The sequence below is a fragment of the Amaranthus tricolor genome, chromosome 3 (assembly GCF_026212465.1).
Source record: "Amaranthus tricolor cultivar Red isolate AtriRed21 chromosome 3, ASM2621246v1, whole genome shotgun sequence".
Classification (NCBI taxonomy): domain Eukaryota; kingdom Viridiplantae; phylum Streptophyta; class Magnoliopsida; order Caryophyllales; family Amaranthaceae; genus Amaranthus; species Amaranthus tricolor.
In genome coordinates, this window is record NC_080049.1 from 6,840,470 (window position 1) to 6,868,063 (window position 27,594).

General features: G+C 31.4%; 2 protein-coding genes across 3 annotated transcripts; one reads left to right on the top strand and one right to left on the bottom strand.

Annotated features, from left to right (window-relative positions):
• The first annotated feature begins 6,244 nt into the window (after nucleotides 1-6,244).
• Nucleotides 6,245-11,702, top strand: LOC130807298 (HMG-Y-related protein A-like). Of its 2 annotated transcripts, none has more exons than XM_057672453.1 (2): nucleotides 6,245-6,475; nucleotides 10,876-11,702. In XM_057672453.1, the coding sequence occupies exons 1-2, from the start codon at nucleotides 6,447-6,449 to the stop codon at nucleotides 11,381-11,383; spliced, it is 537 nt and encodes a 178-aa protein (XP_057528436.1). In that variant the 5' UTR covers nucleotides 6,245-6,446; the 3' UTR covers nucleotides 11,384-11,702. The 2 variants fall into 2 exon arrangements, with proteins under 2 accessions (XP_057528436.1, XP_057528435.1); XM_057672452.1 differs by having other exon boundaries at nucleotides 6,248-6,475; nucleotides 10,889-11,702.
• Nucleotides 11,635-14,973, bottom strand: LOC130808285 (uncharacterized). Its single transcript, XM_057673765.1, has 7 exons — nucleotides 14,892-14,973; nucleotides 14,543-14,814; nucleotides 14,315-14,458; nucleotides 13,995-14,250; nucleotides 13,466-13,907; nucleotides 12,887-12,956; nucleotides 11,635-11,724 (listed from the first exon to the last, which is right to left on the bottom strand). Exons 1-7 carry the CDS (start codon nucleotides 14,971-14,973, stop codon nucleotides 11,635-11,637), a joined length of 1,356 nt encoding a protein of 451 aa, XP_057529748.1.
• Between the last annotated feature and the right edge of the window lie 12,621 nt (nucleotides 14,974-27,594).

A 27,594-nucleotide genomic window follows, 5' to 3' on the forward strand; every position in this document is an offset into this window, starting at 1 on the left:
AATAGGAGTTGATTTATACAGAAATTGCGTTACTAAAAAGGTGGGTTTTCTTTAGATAAGTCATATGGCTTTGATAAGTCATATGATTTTTAGATGATCATAAGGTTAGAGATGAGTAATAGGTTTAGGTGGCAAAATATGGGTGATGGATTTCTATTCATATCAAATGCATGTGTAAAATATATCTATATTTTTCATCATATAATTTATTTTGTCTCAAAAAAAAATAATAAAACTGATATATGAAAATCATAGTAAAATTTTACTTTTAAAATAACACTCACTTTATTATTAACATAATAATTTTAACAAATACGTTTTTATAACTGTTTCAACTTCCCCAACAAGGCAACAACCTATCAAACATATCTAGCACTTCCTTAACTGCCACTCTAGCACACTCAGCTTCTTCGTTGAAGTAATCACTTTCTTTAGAATCCATAGCTACCTCAATCTCCGCTCTTGCTTTAGCAAATTTTAAGTTAATCTCAACGATTACCTTTAGCTTGTCAAAATCTTTAAATGAATCCCCACTATAGCACCTCAAATGAGAGATTAAGATGGTAAACAAATTGGAGAAATTGGAGATGGGTTTGGATAAATTAAGGGATTTTGAATGGGTAGATATCGAGGGAATTAATTTGAATCACTAATCAAAATCTTCAAATGAATCCCCACTATAACACCTAAATTAATTGTAGAATTTAATTAAATTACTAATCAATTAAAACTCTAATAAATTCCTAAAAATTAATTATGAAACCCTAGATTTAAAAGTTTACCACCAATTAAACCAAAAATCCTAAACTGATTAATAAATATGGTTTGAGGTATTGTATAACAATTGAAATTAAAACTTTTAGGGAAAGAAACAAAAAGTATATACTTAATACTTTGGTGGGTGGACGGCGGTGGTTGCGGCAGGCGTCTGTGGTAGTGCGGAATGGCTGGTGGCGTTTGGATTCACTTATATTTGGACCCCATGAGTCCGGGTCGAATATGGGTTCATGACGTTAGAGTCCGGGTCCGTGACCACATGTTTGAGACCCAGTTCGACCCATTGACCCATTTACATTTTTTTTCAAAATTATATATTAGCTATCATGTGTATTTTGTTTGTTTGCTTTGAAACTTTTTTATACTTTGAAACATTACGTGATTTGGAACTTTTTCGGTTCAACTAATTTGAAATGTGATCGTTGTTCAATATGTTAAAAATCGAAAGATTGATGTATATTTCATTTTAAGAACTTGAAAGTTGAAAAAATCTCATATATTTGGTCGCTCAATTAATATAAAGTATTAGAAGATTCTTGTTAATTGATAATGTTTTAATAATTTTATACGAATGGAAGAAAATTGTATAATATATTTGCAAAAAATATTCAGGAAAAAATAAAATATTATTTTAGACTCAAATCCTAACGCTAGACCCGTCAAACCTAAGGGTTTAGATCTGGGTCCAAATTTATCAAACCCTTAGGATCCGGGTCCCGGTCTGAGTCCAATAAAAAAATAGTGTCATGATCTAAGCCTACTTGGATCCGACCCAAATCCGACCCATGACCATACCTAGTACATAAACTAGATGAGTAATGGTTTTTATGTCTTTTCATCCATTTTTAACAAATATTTAACCGATTTTTGTACGATTTCAAAAAAATAAAACATTAATGCTATATCATGACTGAAAACACTTTCAAATATGATACTACTCGCATTTTTTTTAAGATTGATTGCTACGATATAGAATTTTCCAAATTAATATGATCAAATAATAAATCAATGGAACTTGTTCGTATCTGAACTAAGTGTCTTCATCTATTATTTACTATTTTTTTATTATTCTATTTTCAAGAGATTTTTATCATCTTTTATAACCCCTTTTATTATTATTTGATTAAATAAGGATAAAATTTATTTTTTTCCCGGATACGATTCTTATTATCCTTCTACTGTTTGATCGGAAAAAGGTTTAATTACTTTGACCGTCGCCTATAACTTTTGACAACGTAACCCATGCTTGCCTACCCAAATTTATATTCATTCAAACTCATTTTCATCCACCTTAGGTAATTGGGCATACCCATAGCATTTATACCCACCTTATACATACTTCATATTCACCCACTATTCTTGTTATATGCACCATATGCCATTATCATTCTTTATAAATTGATTTGTATTTTGAATTTCATCTAAATCATGAAATAATATATAAAAATAATACAAGAGTATATATATTAATAATATATCATGAATAGGTGTATATGTGACAAACAAAACCTTATATCAATTCATCATCATCATACCCAGTGTATCTCATTCATAGACAACTATAGTCAGCGTTTGGGGAGGGAAGAGAGACGACAGCTCATATCCATGTAGGAGAGTGCGATCAAGAGTCCATCGGCTCAAAAAGGGTCTTCAAAGAGAGAAAAACCTGCAACTATCCGAAAGCCTGCAACTTACACCCACGTTAACCATAAATAGTAATCAACTAACTAATCTACACAACAAATAGAGTATGTATAAATAACTAAAAACCTCACACGAATTATCTACTCATAATATATATATATATATATATATATATATATATATATATATATATATATATATATAATATAATATAAGATTTTTCACATTCATATCTATTAATATCATGTCAATAAATTACCTCAACCAAAAACTTAAATTAATAGTCAAAAATTTTAAAATATATTATAAACTCTAACCCACCTTCCTCCTTTTCAAGTAGACAATAACAATCTCTTTGTTGTAGAGGGGCCCTCGCCATAAGCATGCATGCCCTGTGATGACAACAAGACGAGTAATGAAGTCAACCCTTTTCCACTACCAAAATCATTTTTTAAACATAATTAGTTTGTCCAAACTGCCATTTGTAGTTATACTATGTTGTGGTTTGTAATTTTTTGATTTAAGTTGATTTTTAATGAAGTAAGACTTTATAAATACTCATTCTACTTAATCTTAAATTTTAATATCAAATTTTGACACTAAATATATTCTAAATATCAAGTTGTATATAATTATTAAAAACCCATAATTAGAGTGATTTTATTTTGTTTTCATTGGAATATATGAAAAAAGTAAAGTAAATGAGAAAAAAAATAAATAGAAAAAACAAAAGAAAATAGATATCACATTGGTTGTGTCAATGAGATGGATAGAAATGTTGAGATAATATAGATGGTAGGAAAATGTAGAATCATAAACAAAAACACAGTTATAGGAAATACTTAGAGGTTGTCTCGTTGTACTTTATTTCCTTTACGGTCTGGTTGGTAACGAATACTAAATGGTGGGAATGGTAATGAAATGTTAGTGTAATTTTGATAATAATATCTCTTAATGTTATTAATGATCATATTTATTCTCATTCAACAAGCTCATTTTCTTCACAAAATTCATTTCAATGCATTACTACTTAAACATGTGGTATTATGTGGTAATGAAAAATTATGAACAAAACAACCTTTTTAAGATTAAACTTTCATTATCATGGTAATGATATAATACATATCATAAAATATTACACAATAAATCATTTTCATTACTACCAACTGATACCACTAACCAAACAGACAGTTAAAATTATAAACTCTTTGGAAATGGCCATAATAAATTGTTTTTGGTTGATAAAAAAGCACAACATGAAGTATGAACCAAAATTCTAATGTTAACCAACGATATACCGGACAACTAAAATAAATATTGTGGCAAATTATGTTGAACAAAAGGTATTATTTTAGTTAAGTGGTTGAATGTTTGCACTAGAAAATTATGATTGTGATGTGAAAATCAACGACTACGAATGCTTTTGTATGATGTTATCTAAGGGTTGGTGTTTAGCTGGAGGAAGACTTGATTAGGACAAGTGACGACCTATCTTATACCAAACTTAGAGACAAAACACTATAACATATTTGGTAAATGATTGTTAGTTGTTAGTTTGTTTAACTGAGCTGATAATACTAGCTTTTTTGTTAAATTTTAAGCTAACTTTAACTCGATAAGTCAACTATATATGCTTTTATTGTAATGTTTGTTTAAATTATTATTGATTATTGACTAATAATTAAAAAGAAAAAAATACCTATAATAATCTAACTTTTTTATGATTTTTCTACAATAATTTCATCTATTGATTTACCATCAATAATCCCTGCTTTAAAGGTATTTGTCTAGAGTAAACTTGGGTAATTCGATGACCTATTATAATAGGTAATTCACCAAAAAAGTAAACTGAAAATTAATTTAAAATTAGAGAAAAAATTTAAAATTTGACATAAAAAATTCTAAGTAGTAAGAAAATCATAAATTTTTTAACATTTTTTCGATATTTTTATTTTGATTTATCTTTTTTGTTAAAAAAATAAAATTTGCTATAACAAGTCATCTGGTTACTGGATTTACTCAAGGAAAATACCCCTTAAAATTGAGATTATTCATTGTTAATTTATAGGTGAAATTATTATAGAAAAATCATGAAAAGAATGAATTATTTTACATAACTTTTCCTAATTAAAATAAAAAATAGACTAGTAAGCCAAAAGTTAATTAAAAGAAACTTTCTAGAGTAGTATTTTCATTTGTACTTAAAAAGATTTTTTCACTACTTTAAAAGCATTTACCAATTTTTCTATTATCTATTTTTTAGACCAACTAACAAGCTATAAATAAAACCAAAAAATGAGTTAAAAGTTGGGAAAAAATAATTTACTGAGATAGCCTAATCTTTAAAGAAAAAACAATAATAGATTAATATTCCATCTTTCTCATGGATTTTTTAATATATTTATTTTATTCCATCTCATAGAAATACACCATTTTCTTTTTTATCATAACATACCCTATTTCTCTAAATCTCATCTACACATTTAAATTTCTTTAATTAATTAATTTTGATATTTCTCTCACTTTTTTTAAATAATACCTAATTTATTATTAAAGAGTCATATGATATTTACATCAAAGATAAAAATTAGCAAGTATATAACAACTTTAACAAAATATAATTTAAAATTAACAATAACTACAATCATTGTGTATGAGACTGGAATACACGGACATGTCCCTGAACTGGCGTGTCCCGTGTCGGACACGGACACGCGAAAATCCGTGTCCGACACGCCAAATGAAATGTCCAATATTTTAATATTTTTCCGGACACGCGGACACGGCAAGGGACATGGCAAGCAGTCAATGACACGTTTTTAAAAAAAAAACTATTTTCCTTTCTTTTCTTCTCCGTTACTTCCCATGTTTCTGATAGATATGGTCTTGATATTGATGAATTATTACCACATTTATTATCATTATTTTCAATTTTATCATCATTTTTTCCTAATTTTTGCAATCCAAGAATGATTGAAACCAACCTTGAATCTCTATCTTCTTCAGAAAAAACAAAATTCAAATCCATAAACCCTTTAAGTTCTTCAAATTCAAGGTCAGATAAACTCTTACTTAATCCCTTCTTTTTTCTTCTTGATCTGTTGGTAATTTCTGGGTTTATTCTCTTTAATGGAGTAGAAATCAATTTTAATTTTATTTTTTCTGGTTTTTTTCCTTTTCTGATTTTGAATAATCTTCAAAATCTTCTGATTTTTCCCAGAAAAAATGGTTTGCAATTTTGATGTTAGAAGAACAGAATTTGGGGAAGAATAAGAATCACTTAATTTTTGTGGGGAATTTGAGGTAATTTTTTCTAGAAAGAGAATTTTAGTATGAATTGTTGGCAAAGCTGGGATTTCTAAATTTGATGTGGGTATTTCTGGGAATTTTTTGGGTTTGAATAATTTTGTCTGGATTAAATTAATAAAGATTGTAAAATTATTTTTAATTTGATATATTTATTATATTACCATTTTCGTGTCCCCCGTGTCCGCCATTTTTAAGTTGGCGTTTTCTTGTACCCATGTCGTGTCCGTGTCCATGTCCGTTTTAGTACAACCTAAGTATGAGATCTACAATTCTAAATAACCTCTTCTACATCACTGTTTGATATAGTCTTCTACGAGGAGATTTTTTAATTTGTTGTAGTCTTAAAATAGAATTAAATTTAATATTGTTGATGGTAATTGCAATTTTAGCCCATTTCTTTTAAAAAATATTTTATTTTTATGATTATTGCAAACCATATAGGGAAAGAGGGAGTAATTATTTTAATAAGGCTTTATATGTATTTCTTTTAATATTCCTATTTTTTAAATCACAATCTTGTTTCTCCTATAACCTTGTATTACATTCATTCATTCATTCATTCCTATGATTCCACTTTCTTGATTCACACCACTCACATAAAAAAGTCTTTCTCTCCTCTTCCTACAAAACACTGGTGCCTGGTGGTGGGGTCTCCATCTCAGACTCTTTTTCCTCCCTCAAACAACACAACATCCCAACTTCAATGGCTACTGAAGATGTCTATAAACTTCCTCCCTATCCCGAGGTTTTCATCTTTTCTCTTTCCTCATTCTCTCTTTTTTTTTTCTTCTTAATTTAACTTTTTATATTTAGCTCCCAAAAAATTCCCAATTTTTATGTAACTTTTTGTGGGTATCAATTAAATATCTTGAATCATGTTTTCATATTGTGGGTATGAATTAAAATCGCAATTAGGTTAAAAGATTTGCAGAAAATTGGAGATGATAATGTAGATGCAGCTAGTTTTCTTTCTGGGTGAATATGAAATGAAATATAATTAATTATATGTAATTAACAAATGATATTTTACTTCTCTGTGTGAGAGTGAGTGACTGTTAAATTTTTTATTCTATAAATGTAAAATTTTATCTGTTTTGTGTGGGTGACAGCTGTATTCAACCAAAAAAGGCTAGACCTTTCATGTTCTTTAATTTTTTAAAACTGTCTTTGTGTCTGCATTGCCCTTTCCAGCAATTTAGCTACTTTTTTTAATTTTGAATTTATTAAGCTAATTAGGAATTGGGTCTTTTTGTTATGTATTTTTTGGGTGTATTTTCTGTGATTTTATGAAATATGTTAGTGGTACATGAATCATGTGATATCTAACTTGTGTTCATGAAAGTTGAATTTCCATGAACATGATCATGTAAATATGCTGAAGGTTGTAGTTGCTTTCTTAAACCAGTGTTTAAAACAGATCCAATAATTCGACATATACCTGACTTTGTAATCAAACCCGATTTGATATCACTTTAAAAATGATATACAATCATGTAAAAAACAATATGGACACATAACTTGATTTTAAACCGACACGAAATATTTAACCAAAAATCAACCCAATGACCCGAATGATTCTTTAGCTCACATATAATTGACAATTGTGTGAACTTTTTGTTGAAAAGAGACGGATAGAGCTTGAGATGGTATAGTTACAGAGAGAGAGAAGAGGGGGGGGGGGGGGGGGGTGGTCATTTCATTATGTAGAACTGAAATCCAAGTATATTTGCTTTATTGAAGGATTCTTGTGACAAGTAGTTTCCAAAATAGGCCATGGTGGTCATGTTAGATGTAAAGATGGGTTTTATGGATTGGTAGAGTGGGATGCATAACGTATTTAATAGACTTAGCTTGTAGTTTTGAGAAAATGGATCATATTTATGGGATATGTGAGTGAATTTTGGGAATTTATCAGATTTTGTGAGGACTTGATATGAAATTCTACCTTTGAAGCATAGATCACCTCTCCATAGACTATTTATGTTCTAAGTTTGATAGTAAGACAACTCAAATGTCACAACTGCTTTTTCTTTTTATATTAGATTTCACAGTATGTTTGTTAGAATAAAAAGGTTAGGAAGATGATTAAGAAAAGCGATGGCTGTCACAACATGGTATTTTAAGATCGGGAGGATGTTAACAGTATGCCATTTACTTGAGCAGACGAAAGAATTGCAAGAAATAAATGATAGTACTAGTATGTTTGAATTCGTAATTAGAGGCCGAGTTGGGATTTAATGTACTAGTTTGAGAGGAGAAGTGGTCTATTGAAGAGAGGAAAAGATTTGAAAACTGTGTTGTGAAAAGATAGAGAGAAACATGTGAGGAGAGGGATGGTTTATCCTCTGCAAGAAAGCGATTATTATTGATACTTCATAGTGCAAAATACAGTTTTAGTCACGGTCACAGTTACAACCTCGAAATGGATTTCAAGGTCTGCAAATGTTTTCGCGATAGCTTCTTATATTTCGGTTGCTGAAAACTCATAAACCTTTACGATATGGTGAGGTGACCTTGTTTTTGTACTATTAGAAGGTAATCCAATCATTTGTGTTAGGAATTGAGCTTATGAGAAGAGCTAGAGGATTGCTGCCCACACACAAAAAAATCCGCCTTAAAATGGTAGAATATCAGTATATAACAAGAACCCTAAATAATAGGGGGATAAAGAAAATACAAACTCACAATAATATAATTAAAGAGAATAAGAGAGTATTGTGTGTAGACTGTAGAGTATAATGTAGGAATGCAGAATTTTAAATTTGGGGTGTTTATATGGAGTTTGATTTTTGGATGGCTTTCCAATAAATCTAACTCCTGAGTCCTAATCATAGGAATGAGATGTTAGTTAAGTGCATAAAGAAAATTTGAGCTTGTCACAAAGTTCCACCATGTAATCAAGATTAAGTTAGAACCTTCTAGAACAACACCAATCTTAAGCTTCCAGAAATTGGGTCATAAAGGTTGGGTCTCAGACCCCAACTATTTTGTATTGCGCCTCTGGGTTCATGTTGTGGGATGAGAAAATGTGGCTTATATTTGTTTGCAAGTGCATTTTATTTTTAGAAACACGAATTCTTGTGAGAGACTGTCTCTTTGAGAGATTATCTCTGATTGGGCCGGTCCATTATATATTTTTTAAAATATTGTAAGTAGGCATTAAGAAAGATGTAAGTAGACATTTAAGATATTGAAAGTAGACATTAAGGACACGGTAAGTAAGCATTAAGAATAATGTAAGTAGGCATTAAGAATACGGTAAGTAGGTAGTAATCTTTAATTGACTGGGCTTGAGATACGTCTCTTAGGAGACTAGCTGTTTTAGAAATTGTGTTTAAGGTATGCCAGAATTTAAAGAGCCATTTGAACCCCTAGTTTCAAAGTTTGGCCTCAGTTTATTTTCCTCAATTGTTTTCACTCGTTTTTAATCATGACAATCCTCACCCATTCTTTCCCCTTTTGAATTCATATTTTTGTTCACTCTTATTGCTTACTTTTGTTTCATTATGTTTGTTGGTTGGAAATGAAAATATGGTTAGACAGCTTTACCAATCTCCAGTATTATAATGCAATGCAATCCTCTGTTTCACATTTAAATCTTTTTATTTAATTTTTTCAATTTTGACCGAGTTTAAAAAGGCTGCTTGATTTTGAAGTCTTAAGTGAAGTTGTAAAACCTTAAAAAATTGGAGCCCTCACCTCTGAAAATTTTTTTCCTAATTTTCCTACTTCTCAAAAGAGTGAAAAAGAGCCAATAGAACAGAGCTTTTATTTTCTGGTTTAACTGATCTTCCCATACTGGATTGTAGCTTGAATATCGTCTTGCAAAATATCCATTTTGGGTTGCTCATAATTGTGAGTTGTGAGTGTAAGATTTGTTCTATGTATATTTTCAGTTGCAATGCCATTTTGGTTGAAGCTTTTATTGGCTAAAGTGTGAAAGTGAAATTATGCTTTTGATTACATTTGTCTACTTTGGTGTTTTGAAAAGCGCACATGAGGCATACTTAGGTGTGAGGCGCTAAGAGGCAACGACTTAATCAATCGCCTCCTTGAGGCTTTTTAAAGGCGCACCATTTTGCACCTCGAGTGGCTCATGTATGCCTGATATGATATTTGATGAATAACATGCCTTTGCCTAATATTTTTGAAATAATCCTCAATTCTTAGTCGTTTATTGAATTGAAAACAAAAATATACTCCCAAAGCAAAAATAAGGAGTGAGAAACGGAAGAGCAAAAATAACCTCAAAGTGTCGCCATCTTCACTGGTCAACGTTTGATATTTAGATTTTAAGTCTTTTTTTAAGTGTGTCAAAAAACATTTCAAGCATCAAAAACCACTGTTTTCTTTCTTTTCCTATGTCTTTGTTTTAGTTTTTCTTTTTTGTTAACCAAGACTATGCTATCGACTTATTGAGTTATCGTACGACCTTATGTGCTAAAGTAGTGTTTAGCTTACTTATATGTTATTATAATGTGAATTTTGTTTTAGCTTTTAAAATTAATTATGTTTCAAAATTGATTTACGAGCTTTTTAGCGAAATTGTGCGCCTCGCATACAATATGCTCACGCCTTCACCTTGCGCATATGAAAAAAGGACTTTTTGAGGCTTGGTGCGTCTTTCGCCTTTTAAAATTAAGGTCTATTATGAGTACTTAGTACAAATCGGTTGTTACTGATAGTCCTTGAATGATGGCTAACTTGGCATCCACGCTCTAGGCCTTGCTTTAGACTATGTCTTTTATGAGCTTCTAGTAGTACTCCTTTTGTCCCATAGCATTTGCTACAAGGATAAAATTTGAGGAAACTAAAAAAAATGGATAAAAATGGGTAAAAAACGTGTGATTTATGTGGTAAGTGTTAGAGATGTGCGGATGAGATGAAAAGATTTATTAAACATGTGGATGAGATTTAAAGAATGACAGTGGGCTATGGTCAAAAATGGATGCAAATCCCATTGGGATGGACCAAAATGAAAAATGTAACGAACTCTGTGGAACGTAGGGAGTATCGTTTATGCATTTGTCCTTGAAAATTTGTAGAGGTGGTTTGTCTAGGCATTTTTTTGTGGTTTTCTACCAATAATTTGTGGAACCTTATTTAGTTGGAGTTTATAATAGTAGACATTTTAATTATTTTCAGTTCCTTTGGGCAGTTGATTATTGAAGCTATAGATGCCTTAAATGAGAAAATGGGTTCAAACAAGACTTCTATCTCAAAATACATTGAATCCAAGTACCCGAACTTGCCTGCTGGACACTCAACGCTGCTGAAACATCATTTAAACAGAATGAAAGAAACCGAAGAGCTTATTTTCTGGAAAAACAACTACATGAAGCCTGATCCCAACTTTATCCGTCGTGGACGTGGAAGGCCTCCTAAGCCCAAGGAGCCAGGCATGCAAACTTCTAGTAGCCCAGCTAGGCCCAGGGGTCGACCAAGAAAAGACGAGTATGATGCTGGTGATGTTCCTATTCAGGTCCCTGCTGCAACAACCGATCCTGTGAAGAAGCAGAAAGTGTCCCCATCCGAAGATTTTGGAGGTAGCTTCGATAGCATCGGTATGGGCTCAAACTCGAAAACCGGAAGGCCAAGAGGTAGGCCCCCAAAGGTGAAGCCTCAACTAGGAGGTGAAGGGGTTTCAGCCTAAGGAGGCTGAGTGAAAGAATAGTGTTAAGTGTTAACTTGTAGCAAAGATCTGATTTGTAGCAAAGTAACCTCATTGTGTTATTAGGATTCCGTTAAGGTTTGTACGATGTGTTGAGACAATCCCCATTGGCGGTGACTAGTGTTTAGTGTGTTGGTTTGGTTTGATTTAGTTTACGATGGGAGAGAAGGCTTAGGCCATTGTGTAATGTGTAGGTGTAATTTGGGTGTACATTGTGAATTTGTTTGTTTCTTCTAATGCTGATGCCTTTTGAGAAAGGACAACATTGATTCTGATTTAAAGTACTCCCCATTTATATGTCCTTTTGTGTCATCCTTTTTGGCCTATCGTCAGGTTTTATATGTTCATATGTTTTTTAAGGAGCTGACTTTTATGGATGCCTAATCCGTACATGAGCTATCAAAGCCATCAAGGCACATAGGAAGCAATCAGCATTCTTTTCGAAGGCTGTTGCTGATGTGGCTACTTCCTTTGTTGTTCCTTTAATTTTTTATGGGGCTGTAGAGTACTTACGAAGTTGTGCCTTTGATTTTACTACACAATACATAAACAGTTAAAAAAGTACTTAAGAAGTTGTGCCTTTGATTTTGCTACACAATACATAAATAGTTAAAAAAGTGTTAGATAAATGATTTGATTTCAAATGAAAAATTGAGTTTAAGCAAAAACGAAAATATTATTATGGTTTGGTTCAACATTGGTCGACATTTAAACTCACTTTTCTCTAATAAACAAACAACACTTAACGTCTATAATATGCTGCTAAAGAACTCCATAAGAAATAACTTTAACAGTTGACTTATCTTCCAATACATGGAAACAATCATATGACAAATAACTTTATATATCTATTTTAACATACTTTAAATTTTTAATTTCTTTTTTCTAATTCTACATAAATTACTCAAGAAATTCTATGTGATAATCCTGAATTTTTGGCTTTTCCACAAATATTTTCTTTAATCTACATAGTGACTTTGAGCTTTCAACTTTTCTATATGGTAGAATAAATATTAAGTTTTTGGTTAACTTAAGTATTTATTTCGACTGAATTTCTAAATCTGTGGTCAATTAGAATGATCACGACGTTTGTTTTTTGAAAAAGTATCATTATGTTGCGTATAATAACGTAAAGTTTAAAAAAATTTCCCTTTTGTGCGGAAAATTGAAAGATAAAAGTCATCAAATGGATTAAAAAAAGACTTGTCTAACACGTAAAAATGTCAAAATTTTGAAGATTTCCACCGTGAAATTTCCTATTAAGAAAAGGAAAAATTGTTGAAACATATTTAGAAAAACAGATCTTTTGTGAAAAACTACCTAGAACATTATTTTTTGTCAAAAATACCTAGAAATTTGTTTTGTTTGTGAAGGAGTACCTGCTAACGGAACTTTTCTAACCCCGTTACATTTTCCTATTTAAAAAAAAAAATTAAAAACTTTAGTAAAGCAAGTATGGCACGTGGGTTCTTCAATATAACTCACCTTCCTAATTGACATTTTCATTCCCAGGAACCCAAACTCAAGTCTTCTTCCCCAATTTTCAAGATCTAGGCTTTCTAAATTTTCATGTTCTTAAGCACAAACAAGCAATTTGTTGTCTCTTTAAAAATTCTTCTAAAGGTCGAAAATTCGTGGTCAGTGGCGTCCATGTACAGGTGAGGTGGAAAATTGCATATGGGGTCTTCATCTAATGAAAGCTATGTAATGAAATTTGTTTCTCATTAGCATTTATAATTCCATAGCTTTTAACTTAATACAAAGTTGATTTGAAATGTTAATAGAAATCTAATACCACATTGTTCATACAAAATAACTTAATACAATGTTCATAGAAACTTCTAACTTAATACAAAATACCATATTGTTCATACAAAATAACGTAATATAATGTTCATAGAAACTTCTAACTTAATACAAAATACCATATTGTTCACACAAAATAACATAATACAAACTTCTAACTTAATCGCAAACTTGATTGGAAATGCTTGATTGTTGACTGAAAATGAGAGAAAGCCTAGATTGATTGGAAATGCTTGCATTTTTACTTGGTCTACCTACCTTGGCCTTCGATGCACTTGTAGTGGATTCTTGCAAGTTTTCTTGTAATGCCCAAAGTTACCACAATTTGCACATTTATTCTTCTTTCCCCTACTAACCAAACTTTCCTTTTTCTTCTTACCATCCCTACCCTCATCAGCTTCTGGCTTTCTTTTCTTCTTTGACGGCCTCCCTGGCATATTTCGAAAAGGTGGAGGAAGAGGCCTAGCTAATTTACTTGATGTCCATTGTTTATGTCCAGGCATACCATGAAATATTGGCGAACATGTTCTTACATATGTACTTACATAATATGCTTCTTTGACATAAGGAACAAAATCTAATTTCCTTCTCGAGTTACAAGCCATTGCATGTGTACATGGTATTCCCAATAAATTCCACTTGTAGCAAGTGCATTTCATAGTTTGTAGGTTAACCACGTATGTTTCATCATCTTCATCCACTTCAAATTCATACACATCAACCGGTATCACTACTCAAGTTCTGAATCATTTTAACTAAAGAAGGCATCACAATTCATCAAACCTACTCAGGCCTTCCCTTTTTGCTGCACAACTTTGCATGACATATCTTCTGATCCATTCCATTAATGAAATGATAGGCTTTCCCATAGCATCTCTCAACACATTGTTAAAGGATTCACAACAATTGTTGAGTAACATTCCAGACTTACTCTTTGTTGTAAATGCATGTTTGGACCAGTGGGCACTAGGAATGGCAACTAAGTACTCGTACGCCTCTACTAATATGTCTTTAATTGCAGTCATTTGTTGTTGAAAATGATACTGCACACAAAATAAATATATCACTATATGAGCACAACAAAATAAACAAGTATCACTAACTTACATTAGTTGTAGCTCTGGCCGCCTTCCATAATAAATGCCTAAATAGCTCTCTGGAGAATTGCTTTTTAAAGTTTGTCCATATATATCTACAACAAAATCTAACTTCTGACTGTAGGACAACATTTTTCAATGCATCTATCAAACCCTGCACATAAACACTTTTTAGTCAAAATCTATGTTTCCATGATCATATATATCTAGTTTTATATGTTAAAAGGAAAGGTGATACCTTTTGTCTGTCACTCATGAATGTAATTTCACTATCTTTGTCTGTCACTAAGTTAATGTCGTCAACTAGAAGCGCTAAGAACCATGTCCAAGTATTTGCACTCTCTGTTGCAACCATAGCCCACGCTATGGGAAATATTGCTATGGGAAATATGTTGTTATTCCCATCCTTAGCTACTGCAGTCAACAATATTCCAGGATATGGCCCTTTTAAATGTTCTCCATCAACCCTAATGATACGTCGACACCGAGTCACAAAACCCTCCTTATAAGCTTTTAAACAAATATACATCCTTTGAAATAAAGGAGGGGGGACTCTATCCCAATACACTTTAGTATTGCTGTACTACCTGAATTTAACTTTCTTATTGCTTCTGCATAATCCCAAAACCTACTATACTCCTCATTTGCATCCCCATAAATCATCCTCATAGCAATTCTTTTTGCGTTATAGCACTTGTGATTTTTCACTTCACTTCCACACTCCCTATTTACTTCTTTTATGAAAGCATTTAAATCCCAACTCGGATTTTCTCTCTAATCTTCTAAACACTTCTCAGCCAAATACAAAGCAGTAACTTTGTTGTTTTCATATTGATGTCCACAAGTATGCTCAGATCTATAAGTTTTAATCTGAAATGTAAATTTATTTTTTGTGTACAAGAGCATTTTTTAAACTTTCCTTTCACTTTTTTACAACCACATTTATTAAAGCAATAAACACTCACCCTTTTACCACCATTGTGCAAATAATAGTAATTGTATCCATTTTCAATAGCATGGTGCCTTAAAGCCTTTCTAAACACATTATTAGAAGGAAATTTTAAGCCTAAAGAAAGGTTTACCTTACCCTTAAAGTCAACATCTGGGTTGAATACTGGATAATGCTTTTCCTTCTCGTCATAAGATCCATCCAAGCTATTTAATTCAACATCAAACTCAAACAATGCATCATCAATATCCTGCTAATTGTTCCTAGCTTCCTCATCCGCAAGCTCTCGATTCAATACATCTAGAACATCAGACTCAATTCTTGGAGCTCCTTCTTCCAATCTAATGTCAATGTTCTCAGCAAAAAGATTATCAACATTACCATCTTCTAATCTCCATCACTTAGCTCGACATCAATATCACTATCAACATCACTATCATTTTCTTCAACATTAGACTCAATCCTTAAAACTCCTTGTTTCTCATCTAAACATTTTTTTTTTGGAAGAAATCACCTTCGATTTAGACCTGTTATCCTTCTTATGTGGTCCATTAGTCCTAGAAACTCCACTTTCTAAGACATTGTCCACCTCAATATTGACCAATTCTTTCTCCCCCAAGTCGATTCCTCCATGTACTACATAAAGATTATACCATCCATCTTTTTCAAGAGACTTCAAAAAATTAGTGGTTTGACTATCATCAATCATCTCTTTCCTACCATTGAACAAACTACAATTAGTGTTTCTAAAAAAAATTCTACCAACATCTTGACATTCACAATCATTTTTAATCTAATCAACAATCTCAAAGTAAGCAATTTCATCAACATTGGTGACTAATTTTATCCCACCCCCTTCATACATTGTACTTTGTTCTTTAGTAACAAAGAAAACCCCATGAAATATTCTAACATTAATACTCTTCATTATCCAACTTAATTAAAGTAAATCAAAAGTTTGAGACAAATTAAAACTTACCTGAAAAAAAAAGATTAATAGAATAATAGGATGAAAAATTGTAGCAGCTTTAAGGAAGGAGTGTCGAAGCCCTAAGTGTTTTGAAGGAGTGTCGAAGCCTTAATTGAATTGGGAAAAGTAGCTTTTGTTTTTTGTTTTGCCAACCCACGCCAACCCACGTGCCATACTTGCCTCACTAATGTTTTTAATTTATTTTTTAAATTAGAAAATGTAACGGGATTATTAAAGTTTCGTTAGCGGGTACTTGTTCACAAACACAACAAATTTTTTAGGTATTTTTTGGCCAAAAAAACATATTTTAGATAGTTTTTTACAAAAGAGTCATTTTTTAAGGTATTTCTCAACAATTTTTGCTTAGGGTTCGAATTTTGATCCTACTTAAAACCCACCAAATACCCATGCACATTACTTGTCATGCTACCAGCAATTCAAACAACTTTTCAAATTCAAACAAGTGCTCTTCTTTCTCTCTCCTTCTAACGTCTCCTACCCAACCTCGAACAACAACCCAGAAAAACTTTCCGATTTTGAATTTCAAACCAAACCCAATCCTCCATTTTTCCGATTCCATCATACAATTAATCTTCATTTCAACCTCAACATCGAATATATTGTACACTCATCAATTTCAAATCAAATCCAACAACAAAAATAATGTCAATATCGATTGTATTATACAAGGATGCCAATTTTATAAGAAGAGATGTTGGTGTATGAAGAATCTCCGCCGAAGAGACGAACAACAACCCAAACAATTCCCCTGCTTTATCTTCTCGTTCCACATCCAAAGCCCGTTTTCGGAATTGTAAGAAGAAAATGAGATTAGATCAGTGAATTTAGTGTTAATGTCTGCTATTCTATCGAAAAGGTAACTATTTATTCTTTATTATTATTTATTTTGCCTTTTACATTGTTGGGTTTCTATTGTTTTTCTTTAATGTGAAATCAAACCCCTAATTTGACATGGGATTATTTTGGTATATCAATGGCGAAAACAGATTTGGTTGAACATTAACGCCCCATTTAATTATTACTATTAAATGGTGATAATGAGTATAAGTCACTAAATATTTTTTTTTTACAAATTTTTATTACCATCTCATACCACCTCTTCCTTTAGTAATGCACTTAAATAAATTTTATGAAGAAAATAAGATATTGAAATTGAACAAAAATAGCCATTAAAATAGCCACAAAATTTTTTAATCAAAATTATATTAGTTTTCATTTGTATTACCGCGCCTAACAAACTGGCGTAGGTTCTCGTGTCCTAAATTAACTTGATTACCATTAAACGTGTTATACTCCACGTATTAGAAGAATCATTTAGAATAATAACGCAAACTTTAATTATGATAGATAGATAGAATCTCAAAGACCTGATAATAATTTGTCGGTGTACAAGCAATTTCCTATGATTTGTGGGATGAATAAATGAATGAATAAATCACAAAACAGTTCATGTTCTAGAAAGTCGCACAAGGACTTTGTTGGAAGATGATCAAGAAATCAGAAACTTTGTAATAAGCATGAATCAGAAACATAGATTAGAGATTTGTGACTAACATACACCTTGTGTATGTTTGACTTGAAGGATAACATGCTAGAATAATTTAACAATACATATCAAATGCGATAAAATATTAACATGGAGATATATATAATGTTATTAAATTGACCAAATATATGACTTTTTTAAATAAAAAATAATTGTTGGCGTTCTTTTAAATTATTCATCGAATGCATAACTTTTTATTAAATTTAATGGTCGTCACCCGTGACTTTACTTGCGACCGGCGAGCTGGGTTATGTAGCTTCCTGCTTCAATTCTTCTTTTCATCTGCTTTTAATACTACTACTAATAAAGTTAATAATTACAATTATAATAATATAAATAATATTAATAGTATTACTAATAATAATAATAATAATTACTATTATACTATTAATACTAATAATAATACTAATAATAATATTCACATATAAAGTAATAGAAGTATATATTAGTAATATTTAACTAATAATAACTAAAGTGAAAAGAAAATAAAGATAATAAAATAATATAAAAGTAAAGATCTATTAAATACTACCACACCGAAACCTTACTTGTCCTCGAGTAAGATTTCTAATATGCAAGTAATTGATTTACAAGAAAAATTTTAGCTTTGTCAAAATTTACAAGTTCAAATTCAAAACAATTCATGAGAAATAATTCGGTTTTTCAAAAATCAACAAGTGAAAATGAATTTTTACTCTCTTTCTCACATGTTGCCCAGACCGCCCTTTCGGATTTTCAATCTAGCCTCTTTTTTCATTTTCCTTCTCACTTGTTACTCCTCTTTGGCCTTTGATATTGCTTAGGTCACTGCAAAAGAAATAACAAATTGTGACAACACACTGCGTCGCCTTTTGACAGCTAAATGGTCAAAAAGTGGGACATATTATATATAAAATAAAAGTTTATTTACAAAGTCACAAAAATTACATATATTTAATCATTGATTAGGAGGAGGTGGAAGAGGGGGTTAATACAAATTGAGATGCGATTGAATAAATTTCAAAAAGAATTCTCGTTCTCTTTGGATTTGTTCAGTCAGCCTTTGGTGAGTCTCATAGGCAGTCTGAGCATTTCCCATTCGTACCGCTTCCCATAATCGATTGTTGAACTCCATTTGCCGTGCTTCTAAATCCGCAAACCTTTGTTGAATGATGGCATCATAATCAGGTTGTGCAGGCTGAGAAGACGGAATATCTGTTGGCTCAGGTAGATAAATAATTTGGGAGGCGGACCCAACCCCAAATACCTCTTTTGTTTTTTTATTTTTTTTGTGCTTGACCCCCTTTCTACATTTTTTATAGCCTCCAACCAAATTTCACTTGGGTCGCGGGTTGGATGCTCCTCCATTAAAGCACTATATTCATCATTCAATAAAACAAAGAAATCAATTACAAATAAACAAAGTATTAATTCATACTTAAAAAAAAAAGAAATAAACAAGTTCAAAAAATTATTACGTTTACTTTTTGTGACTTGATATTAGTCCATTGGAAATAATCCCTAGTTTCAGTGTCAAAGACCTCACGTGTTCGTGTAAATATTTTATAGGCTGTGGGTCTTTAACCTTTCGATTGTTCCTGAAATATTTTTAAAAAAAACGATTTAAAATTAAACAAAAGATTATAAACCAATACAATATAATACTACTTAATTAACTAAACACTCACCAAATCATGCATTGTTCTGGCGTGCGGGACTGAGCCACATATATGGATGGCTTCAGCTTTGTCTCTTCCTCCACGTCGATTGGAGGAATTTCTAGCCGAAACAGTTTTATTATCTGGACGTTCCCAATCAGCTTTCCATTGCCCCCAAGTCTCATTATCGATGAAAGGGGGTTTAAAATTAGACTTGCTTTTCAACGTCCTGTGCCATTTGAAAAGCATATCCGCATAGCGCTTTGCGGCTTTTTCCTCCCATGACCTGCGAACTAAATGTTCGAGGCGAGGGTCCCATTTGTATTGTTTCTAAATACATGTATGTTTCATCAAATAAAATACTTAAAATAATGTCTATATAATATGTCTGAAAATAAACAACTAGATAATAATTATACCTTAAATTCATTAAAATAAAAATATTTCGTGGGTTTGGTGACACCCTTCCAATTACTACCTTCAACATCTTGTTTATAGTTAAAGGTTGCTCTTATTTTTGAAGCAATGAAATTTCCGAATATTGGATGAAATCTTATAATAATTAACAAAATTAGTTTACAATGAAATTTTAATAATGAAAAAATATTAATGATAATAAGATTATAAAAAAATTTACTTGTTTATGGTTGGTAGCCATGGAAGATTCGGACGAGGATCGTCTCCATCGTCCTCTTCCATATTATTTATGGAATCATTTTGAGTATTTTTATTACTCCCATGAACTTGGTTATTGTTTTCTTCATCGCTATTGTCGTCGTTGCTAGTTGACATATTATTCAACAAGATGTCGCTAGCCTAATCATTAGGGTCACTGCTCATTTTGCCTATAATATTTATTTCAAACCCTAATATTATTTTCAACTAAAATCAATCTCATCTATACCATAAAATGTCCCAATTGACATATTCTACAACTAATATTCAAGTAAAGTAACATTTCTACCTACGTAATAAATATTATCATCCCAAACAAAACATTTCTACATATAGTATTAAAATAATTCGAAAATTACATTTAAAAATAAAAAAAAAACTTGGAAAAAATAACATTAAAGATGCTCAAGTTATACCATAATTCGAAAATATATAAAAAAAAACATAAAAAAATTTCGAAACAAAATATTAACATCATATTAAAAATAAATTACTCCATAATTCCAAAATTACATTTTAAATAAAAAAATCTAGAAAAATATAACATAAAACATGCTCAAATATACCATAATTCGAAAATATCATTGACAATATGAAAAAAGAAAAAACTGGAAAAAAATTAGCACTAAACATGGTTAAAAAATGCCATTATTCGAAAATAAAAAAAAACATAAAAATATGTCGAAAATTACATAAAATAAAAACAACCATAATTCGAAAATTACATTTAAAATTAACAAAAAAAAACTTGGCAAAAAATAACATTAAAGATGCTCAAGTTATACCATAATTCGAAAATATAAAAAAAAATATAAAAAATTACGAAACAAAATAATAACATTAGATAAAAAATAAATTACTCCATAATTCGAAAATTACATTTAAAATTAAAAAAAATCTGAAAATTATAACATTAAACATGCTCAAAATATACCATAATTCGAGAATATAAAAAAAAACATAAAAATATGTCGAAAATAACATAAAATAATGACAACCATAAATCGAAAATTAAATTTAAAAATAACAAAAAAAAAAAACTTAGAACAAAATAACATTAAACATGCTCAATTTATACCATAATTCGAAAATATCAAAAAAAAACATACATAATTCAACATAAACATCATGAAATAACATGAAAAAACATGTTGAAGATGACGATGTACTCCATAATTCGAAATCAAACATAAAAAAAAAAAGACATTCAAACATAATTTATCATCATAATCATCAAGAAATAAAAAAAATTCAAAAAAATAAACAATAAATACTAACTTTTTAGTAAGAAGATGAGAATTTTAGAGTTAAAGATAAGTAGTAACCTGAAGATGATGAGAATGAGATTAAAAGAGAAAAGAAAATTAATAGAGAATGATATTAATGGAGTGAGTAGATGAAGAGGCATAGAGAAGATAGAAAGAAAATGAAGAAGTATAGGGTTATGATTGTAGGAAATGAGAAATTAGGGCAAAACATTACCTTTTTTCTTCGAGAATTGGCGACCACATGCTCCCGTCGCTGGTCCGTTGCCATTTGTTTGAAATGACAAGGGTTTGACTTTTCGGATTTAGCGACCACAGCTCTCGTCGCAGGCTCGTCGCTCATCCTCGGTAATGAGCAACTTTTGCGGGCCACAGTAGGGAAAATCAGTATGGAAAATTGGCTGGTTGGGCGACGCACCAGTTAGTCGCCTAGTCATAGCCTTATATCAAAATTTCGAAAATCCCGCCTTTGCTAATCATGTAGTTTTAGTAATTCTTATTAATAATAATTATTATTATTATCATTATATGTTATTAGCATTGTTATTATAATTATAATTATTATTAATTTTATTATTGTTATTATTATTATTACTATTATTATATATTATTAGTAATGTTATTAATATAATAATAATAATAATAATAATAATAATAATAATAATAATAATAATTATTATTATTATTATTATTATTATTATTATCGTTATTATTACTGTTTTTTTGTATTATTAGTATCGTTATTATAATTATTGTTGTTATATATTATTATTGTTGTTGTTATTATTATTATTATACAAAATATTAATAATTCGGAGGAATATAATAAAATTGTATTAAATATTACAAAATATTAAATAATTACATATAAATAATTATGCTAATCTTCATCACCAAAATACTCGTTGTTCTCAACATCTTCATCTTCGGATTCTTCGTTTTCTGACAGTATAAGATCCACATCTTCTTCAGTATCTTTATCATTATCATGCACCTTTTGAACAATTTCGCCAGATGGATCAAAAAGCGGTGTTTGGGAAACATCTTCAATTTCAATACGGTCCCTATTTTCTTCTTGGAAAGCAGCATCTTTGGATTCTTGTTCTATTGTTTTGTCAAATTTATTTTGTTTGACTTTGCAAATCGCTCTCCAATCTTTTAAATTTTGTCTTCTACTCGGTAATGGAAGATAATATACTTGACATGCTTGACTTGCCAACACAAATGGATCATATAAACGATACGAACGACCCTGATGTATGTCAACTAACTTATATCGTTTATGAATGTTTGTTCCGTGGCTATTTCCAATGGTTGTTGGGTCATACCAATGACATTTGAACAACGTCACTCTTTTGATAGGTAAACCCGGGTATTCAACCAACCTCTACAATATCAAGCAATTGCCCGTAAAAATCATCTTCGTCACGACTGTTGTCAGCAGCTTTGACGCACACTCCACTATTGTCTGCAGATTTATTTGATGCATGAAGTACTGTATGGAATCTATATTCGTTTGTGTAACAGACATTGTAACTCCGAGCATGTTTAAGTGGTCCTTCAGCCATCTGCTTCAAAATGTCATTGTTCACTAGGTTATCGAATAATCCTTGTGTTGCCTGTCAGATAAATGAAAATAACTTTTTGAATTTAATTAACGTAATTTTGACATACATAATTAACGTAAAAGATGAACAACATACTGCTATTCTGAACGCATTTGTAAAAATTCTCTTGCACAAACGCTTCAATCCTCTGACTTGACCAATTCGGTTCATGTCTTTGAATTAAACTTTTAAACTCAGATACAAATACATCCACATCTGGACAGTTCATTAGCACGTATCTATGGGCAATCACGTAATCTCTTTCATCCAAAATATATGCTTTCCTTTTCCCTTGAAATCTTATTGGATTACTGAAGATTATCAATACACTAGGTACAACATTGTTGTAACTTTCATCATCATTTCTGGGAAGGTCTCTGACCCTGCATCGCTCATGCGGCTCTAAATAATGGGAAATAGAATGCGATGCTTCCTTGATTAAATAAGCGTTGCATGTTGACGCTTCAACATGAGCTTTATTTTTCAAATTAAATTTCAAATATCTAAGGTACCTAATGAAAAAATTAGTTCACCAGTAGAATAATGAAAATATTAATTACATATGATTTATGTACCTCTCAAATGGATACATCCATCTGTATTGGACCAGTCCTGCAATCCTTGCCTCATATGCCAAATGGATAGGAAGGTGTTCCATGCTATCAAAGAATGTGGACGGAAATATAGTCTCTAGTTTGCAGATGATAACCGGATATCTGCTTCCATCTTCCTCAAATCCTCCACATATAGCTTTGTGGTTGTCAAACTTCTAAAATATAAGCTCAACTCGGTAAAGCTTCCCAAACCTTCACCAGTAGCAATTCTCTGAATGCAATTGGAATTCAGCGTTGCATGAAAACTAATACTTTTCAACCATATTGGACAACTGATGCTTGGCCATGTCAATATTCCTTGCCATATTGGACACATAATCATCGAGAAATCTAATACTTTTCAACCATTGAAGCAAAGCACATATCTGTTGTTCATTTAATTTATAGGAAGCTTTAAGAATAGACGTACCTGTATATAATCATAATAACATGTTACATGAATTATTATTAGTTATTAATTCTATAAAGGTTTGAGAGTACACGGACCTATAGGATGTAATTCTGAACGTATACCAAGTTCACACGGATCGTGTCTACCCTTGATGTGATCCTTTGTTTTACTTGGCACACACAACAAAGTGTTGAAAATGTTATCAAAAACATTCTTCTCTATGTGCATAACATCCAAATTATGTCGAATCGTGTTAGTTTTCCAATATGGCAAATCCCAGAATATGCTCATCTTCTTCCATCCAATAGAGTACTTACTAACCTCCTTATTATGTTCCGGTGTATCTTCTTCATTGACTCTCAAAAAACCAAACTGGTCTAATTCATCAAGCAATTCATGTCCAGTCCGAATAATAGGTGGATCTATTTTCGAAACAAGGCCTGATCTAAAATTTGTTCTATTTCTCCTATACGGATGACTTCTATCTAAAACCTTCTATGACAATCAAACCAACACATCTTCTTGCTATGCGTAAGGTAGAAGGCTTGTGAATCATCCATGCAGTAAGGGCAAGCATATCGGCCCGCAGTACTCCACCCAGACAACATTGAATAAGCTAGAAAGTCATTGATCGTCCACATTAAAGTTGCTCGCAGTTGGAAATTCTCCTTTCTTGACACATCAAATGTACACATCCCCTCCTCCCACAACATATTCAGCTCTTTTATTAGTGGTTGAAGATATAAGTCAATGTTGCGCTTTGGATTACTCGGCCCAGGGATAATCACGGTCAAGAACATATACGGCTTCTTCATGCACATCCATGGCGAAAGATTGTATGGTGTGACAATGACAGGCCACGATGAATACTGTTGACCCGAACTTCCAAAGGGGTTAAAACCATCTGTACACAGACCAAGCCGCACGTTTCGAGTATCCATTGCAAAGTCTGGATGCATGTCGTTAAATGTTAACCACGCTTCAGCATCGAACGAATGTATCATCTCTCTATCTTTAGTGCGGTGCTTTGCATGCCACCTCATATGTCTAGCTGTTGTCTCCGAAACATACAATCTTTGTAATCTGGGGCCCAGGGGCAAATAATGAAATTGTTTCCGCGAAACCTTATCACCTTTACTATTTTTTCTCCATCTAGAAGTTTCACAAATATAACAGCAAGTTGCATTCGAATTATTCCCCCAATATATCATACATCCGTTAGGACAGCAATCTATCTTCTCAACGGGTAATCTAAGGGCAGTTATTTGTTTTTTCGTTTCATAGAAGTTGTTTACCATCGTATTCTCTTCTGGTAACACTTCGTTCATAATAGCACAAATATCGTCGTAACACCTCTCAGTGAGACGATGATCTGTCTTCAGGTTTGTAAGTCTACTAATAATAGACATTTTGGTGTGATTTTTACAACCTTCAAATAAAGGACTATTTACAGAATTTAACATTTCAAAGAACTGTCGACACTGAGGGTTTGGATATTCGTCAACGTGTACCGGTGGTTCATTATCTACTGATACTACATCATACTGGGAAGGAAGAAACTGATGGTAAGTGTCTGGAAATACACTAGCTACTGCATCATGCACTATCTGTGAGTATGGATTTGGATTGAAGCATTTGTGCAAGAGAATTTTTACAAATGTGCTCAGAACAACAGTATGTTGTTCATCTTTTACGTTAATTATGTATGTCAAAATTACGTTAATTAAATTAATAAAGTTATTTTCATTTATCTGACAGGCAAGACAAGGATTATTCGATAACCGAGTGAACAGTGACATTTTGAAGCAGATGGCTGAAGGACCACTTAAACATGCTCGGAGTTACAATGTCTATTACGCAAACGTATATAGATTCCATACAGTACTTCATGCATCAAATAAATCTGTAGACAATAGTGGAGTGTGCGTCAAAGCTACTGACAACAGTCATGACGAAGCTAATTTTTACGAGCAATTGCTTGAAATTGTAAAGGTTGAATACTCGGGTTTACCTATCAAAAGAGTGACGTTGTTCAAATGTCATTGGTATTTCCCAACAACCATTGGAAATAGCCATGGAACAAACATTCATAAAAGATATAAGTTAGTTGACATACATCAGGGTCGTTCGTATCGTTTATATGATCCATTTGTGTTGGCAAGTCAAGCATGTCAAGTATATTATCTTCCATATCCGAGTACAAGACAAAATTTAAAAGATTGGAGAGCGGTTTACAAAGTCAAACAAAATAACTTTGACAAAGCAATAGAACAAGAATCCAAATATGCTGCTTTCCAAGAAGAAAATAGGGACCGTATTGAAATTGAAGAAGATGTTTCCCAAACACCGCTTCTTGATCCATCTGGCGAAATTGTTCAACAGGTGTGCATGATAATGATGAAGATAATAAAGAAGATGTGGATCTTGTACTTTCAGAAAACGAAGAATCCGAAAATGAAGATGTTGAGAACAACGAGTATTTTAGTGATGAAGAGTAGCTTAATTATTTATATGTAATTATTTAATATTTTGTAATATTTAATACAATTTTATTATATTCATCCGAATTATTAATATTTTGTCGTAATAATGACAATAACAACAACAATAATTATAATAACAATACTAATAATACATAAAAACAGTAATAGTAATAATAATAATAATAATAATAATAATAATAATAATAATAATAATAATAATAATAATAATAATAATAATAATAATAATAATTATAATTATAATAACAATACTAATAACATATAATGACAATATTAATAATAAGAATTACTAAAACTACACAATTAGCAAAGGCGGGATTTTTGAAATTTTGAAATAAGGCTATAACTAGGCGACCAACTGCTGCGTCGCCCAACCAGCCGATTTTCCATACTGATTTTCCCTACTGTGGCACGCAAAAGTTGCTCATTACCGAGGATGAGCGACGGGCCTGCGATAAGAGTTGTGGTCACTAAATTCGAAAAGTCAAACCTCTGTCATTTCAAACAAATGGCGACGGACCAGCGACGGGAGCCTGTGGTCGTCAATTCTCGAAGAAAAAAGGTAATGTTTTGCCCTAATTTCTCATTATAATCATAACCCTATACTTCTTCATTTTCTTTCTATCTTCTCTACGCTTCTTCATCTATTCACTCCATTAATCTCATTCTCTATTAATTTTCTTTTATCTCTTAATCTTATCCTCATCATCTTGTGGTTACCACTCATCTTCAACTCTAAAATACTCATCCTCTTACTAAAAGGTTTGTTTATTGTTTATTTTTTTTGAATTTTTTTTATTTCTTGAAGATTATGATGATAAATTATGTTTGAATGTCTTTTTTTTTTTATGTTTGATTTCGAATTTTGGAGAACATTGTCATTTTCAACATGTTTTTTCATGTTATTTCATGATGTTTATGTTGAATTATGTATTTTTTTTATATTTTCGAATTATGGTATAATTTGAGCATGTTTAATGTTATTTTGTTGCATGTTTTTTTTTTGTTATTTTTAATTTAATTTTCGATTTATGGTTGTCATTATTTTATGTTATTTTCAACATATATTTTCTGTTTATTTTTTTTATATTCTCGAGTTATGGTATATTTTGAG